The following is a 3,207-nucleotide window of genomic DNA, read 5'->3' as shown; positions in this document are numbered from 1 at the left end:
ATAATCTTTTTTCTAAAAGTAATGATAAACCTGGGAGTTGGCTGTAGAAAAGTCAAAATCAATATAGATGTTTTTTATTTGAAAGAAAATTCAGATTGAACATAGTAAAAAACTGTAAATTATAATGTCCGTCCAAAAAATCTTTTTTATTATAGTGAAAACTACCCTTGGATGATGGTATGATAGACTAAAGCTTTAGGAATCCAAAGCACAAAAAAGTACCCTCTATCAAGATTGATGGAAAACAAGTGACATTTGACCTTTTTAGAGAGGTTTAGACAAAAAGAACTTTGGTTGGAAATGGCCGTTTTAACCGTTTCTCTGGAACCCATTGATCGATTTTGGTGATTGACATCTCTTTTTAACCGTTAGAGCCAATAGAATCGAAGGGGAATTTCCACATACACGTTACCATTGAGAAATGAGAGCTATGCGCACGCAGTTTTGCATGAGAGCGAAGCTATCTCTCGCTCTGACATCTGGAAAAGGAAAAGCAGGTTTATTGCTTATGGATTATCAGAAATCATTTCAAAGTGACGGACACATTGGATTAACCTTATTCCTGCAGATGACGCGTTTCATCTCACAAATAAGTGTAGCAGGTTTTTATAATCTCTTTTCAAATTTTGGAATTCTTGTTTGCCGTATTTGGCACATACTATGAAAAGGATCAACAAATGGCATAGAATAACAGACAAATTAAGGTTAAACCGTGTCACATTTAAGTTGTGTTGTTTGATTGAAATATGCTTGGCTTTTGTTTCATGTTTTCTTATTGAATATAAGAACATTTTTGGCCGGAAATGAGTTAGTTACTTTGAGGTGTTTTGAATTGCGTCTTCCCACTGTAATGGACCAATGTCAAGGACACAGGAAACACAGCAAGCTGTTTACAATTTATCTTCATTGCTTCACTAGATTTGAGTTGTTTTTATTTATTTCCAGACCGAAGTCATATTCATTGCTTGTTGTTGATAACAGCTTGGCTTCACCTTTTAAATTACTTTTTGTGTTCTTGAGTCACGAAATCATTGTGCTGCAGAAATACTCGTTATGGGTGCTGCTGTGTGAGGGTCTGAGATGGAAATTAAGTCAAATCATGTTTCTCCCGCAGTAGACAGAACAAGACGTCACTGTAAGGTCATGCAATGTGTGGCCTCCCTAACTATTGAAACTGTAAATCTCTGAGTCGAAGAGAGAGGAGTGAAATGGCAAATTAGGAGAGAAAAAAAAGGATATGGAGGAAGCAGAAGGTCTGGAAAGAGAAATGAGAATAGCAGTCCTGATGGGTCCATAAAGTGGAACGTCGGGATGGAAGGAACATAAGGAAGGCAGAAATGGGAGGAAGAAAAGGTGGAGATTGAAGAAATAAGCGCAGAGAAGGACAGAGAACAATGTTAGAGATCAAGTGAGGCAAAGGTTAAAGAGAGGAATCAATGAAATAGTGATTTGTCATTCTTCTAATGAAGGAGGAGAGAGTCAATAGCTGATTCCCTGTTCTCGAGCCTGAGGGAATACTTCAGCAATATTAGTTTATGGGTGACGTGCATGCTCATACACACACACACACACACACACACACACACACACACACACACAGAGAGAGAGAGAGAGACACACACACAGAGACACACAGAGAGAAAGAGGGAAGCAATGATGCATAAAGGAACCACAATCAGAGAAGAAATTAAAAATACATTGCACTTACTAATTATTAAAATGAGCAACGCAGTGAAGCAGGCAACACAGGGAGGGGAAGTGTGTGTCACATCATTTTCAGATTTTTCCACTCTGGGATTTTAGATCATCCAAAACATATCTCGAGTCCGCGGGGCATCCCCCCCCCGGAGAACAGCAATATTGTCACTGCAGAACACATCACAAAAATATGTTTACCTCCTGCACCAGCCCTAAATATACAAGTCATATGTAACACACAGTTAGTTTTATAGAGTATAAAATATGATATGATGATCTGCATCATTTATATGTCCATGAACAGTCACTCATCTATTTTAAGATCAATAGTCTTCCCAACAGCAGTCCATTGGCGTGTTATGAAAGTATAATGTGTGTTGGTGTATTGTGTTGGAGTATGTCTTATGCAAGCCATCAGCTGGAACACAACCAAATCGCACAGATGCGTTTTATCCTTACAGTGGGAAGGAGCATTGACGCGGAGGATAAGATTATGAAAGGGTGGAGCGGGAGGAGGCGTGAGGGTGGTATCAAAAGGTGGGATGAAAAGGGAGAAGGGGGATAAGGGAAGAGGAGACAGGAAAGGGCAGGAGAGATGTGGTTCGGAATAAGAGCAAGATGTGGTAAAACAGCTGCAACCAAGAGTCTGATAAGCAGATACAATAACGTATTCCATATGGTGTGATGTGTGTTGTGTATGCAGTGTGTGCTCAATGCAGTCCCACTCATATTGGATTTGAAGGGCTGATACGAATGCCAATATAACAGAGTCAATAATTGATGATGTCACCATCAATACCCTAGGTCAGGGGTGTCAAACTCAAATACACAGTGGGCCAAAATAAAAGAAATTGTACTAGTCGAGGGCCGGACTGGTTCAATGTTTATTGCAAAACTTATTGAAATGAACTTATTGCACATATTAAACCTGGAACTAACAAAGCTTAAATCATTGCCTTTAAAAACAACATTAAACATTAAATAAGCAGTTGCATTAATTTCTTATGGCTCTATCTGCAGCTGTTCCAGAGTCATTTCTTATGAGTACATTTTTCCACAGGCCAACAACAGCTTCAAAAAAAACATTTCCCTCAAAGAAAAAACCAAACATGCCCTGTTGTCTCAAGAAACAAAGTGCAGAAGGAAACATCCATGTAAACTCAGTGTGCTGCTCTGTGATGCTAGTTCAAGCAGATACTTGATACCTGATTTGGCCCCCGGGCCTTGAGTTTGACACATGTGCCCTAGGTTAACAAAAATATTTAAGGTTAGCAGTCTTAATGGGGCAGCTATCCAATTCCCTTATTCTTATGTTTACTTATAACCATGTTGATCTATTTATTCAGCAGGAAGAGGATTATTGTATATGTTTATCTTAGACCCTCCAGAAAAACGCCATTCTGCGATAATTTTTTCAGCAAAATGGCGCAGATTTTTAAAAGGCCGCATATTTATCAAAAGGCCGCATAATCCCCCGCATTTTTCCACACAAAGGTGAGGGGGAAAAAA

General features: G+C 39.0%; 1 protein-coding gene across 1 annotated transcript in view; it reads left to right on the top strand.

Annotated features, from left to right (window-relative positions):
• Window positions 1-1,364, top strand: part of LOC104946681 (mitotic spindle assembly checkpoint protein MAD1-like) — an 8,779-nt gene extending 7,415 nt beyond the window's left edge. Inside the window, exon 4 of the mRNA XM_010772556.1 lies at window positions 1,300-1,364. Coding sequence (XP_010770858.1) covers window positions 1,300-1,364 — 65 coding nt within the window. The remainder of the gene's footprint in view (window positions 1-1,299) is intronic.
• The last annotated feature ends 1,843 nt before the right edge of the window (window positions 1,365-3,207 follow it).

Source organism: Notothenia coriiceps, unplaced genomic scaffold (assembly GCF_000735185.1).
Source record: "Notothenia coriiceps isolate Sejong01 unplaced genomic scaffold, NC01 NC01_scaffold00011334, whole genome shotgun sequence".
In the NCBI taxonomy this organism is placed as follows: domain Eukaryota; kingdom Metazoa; phylum Chordata; class Actinopteri; order Perciformes; family Nototheniidae; genus Notothenia; species Notothenia coriiceps.
Note: the sequence above shows the minus strand (reverse complement) of the source record. Positions and strands in the feature narration are given on the sequence as shown.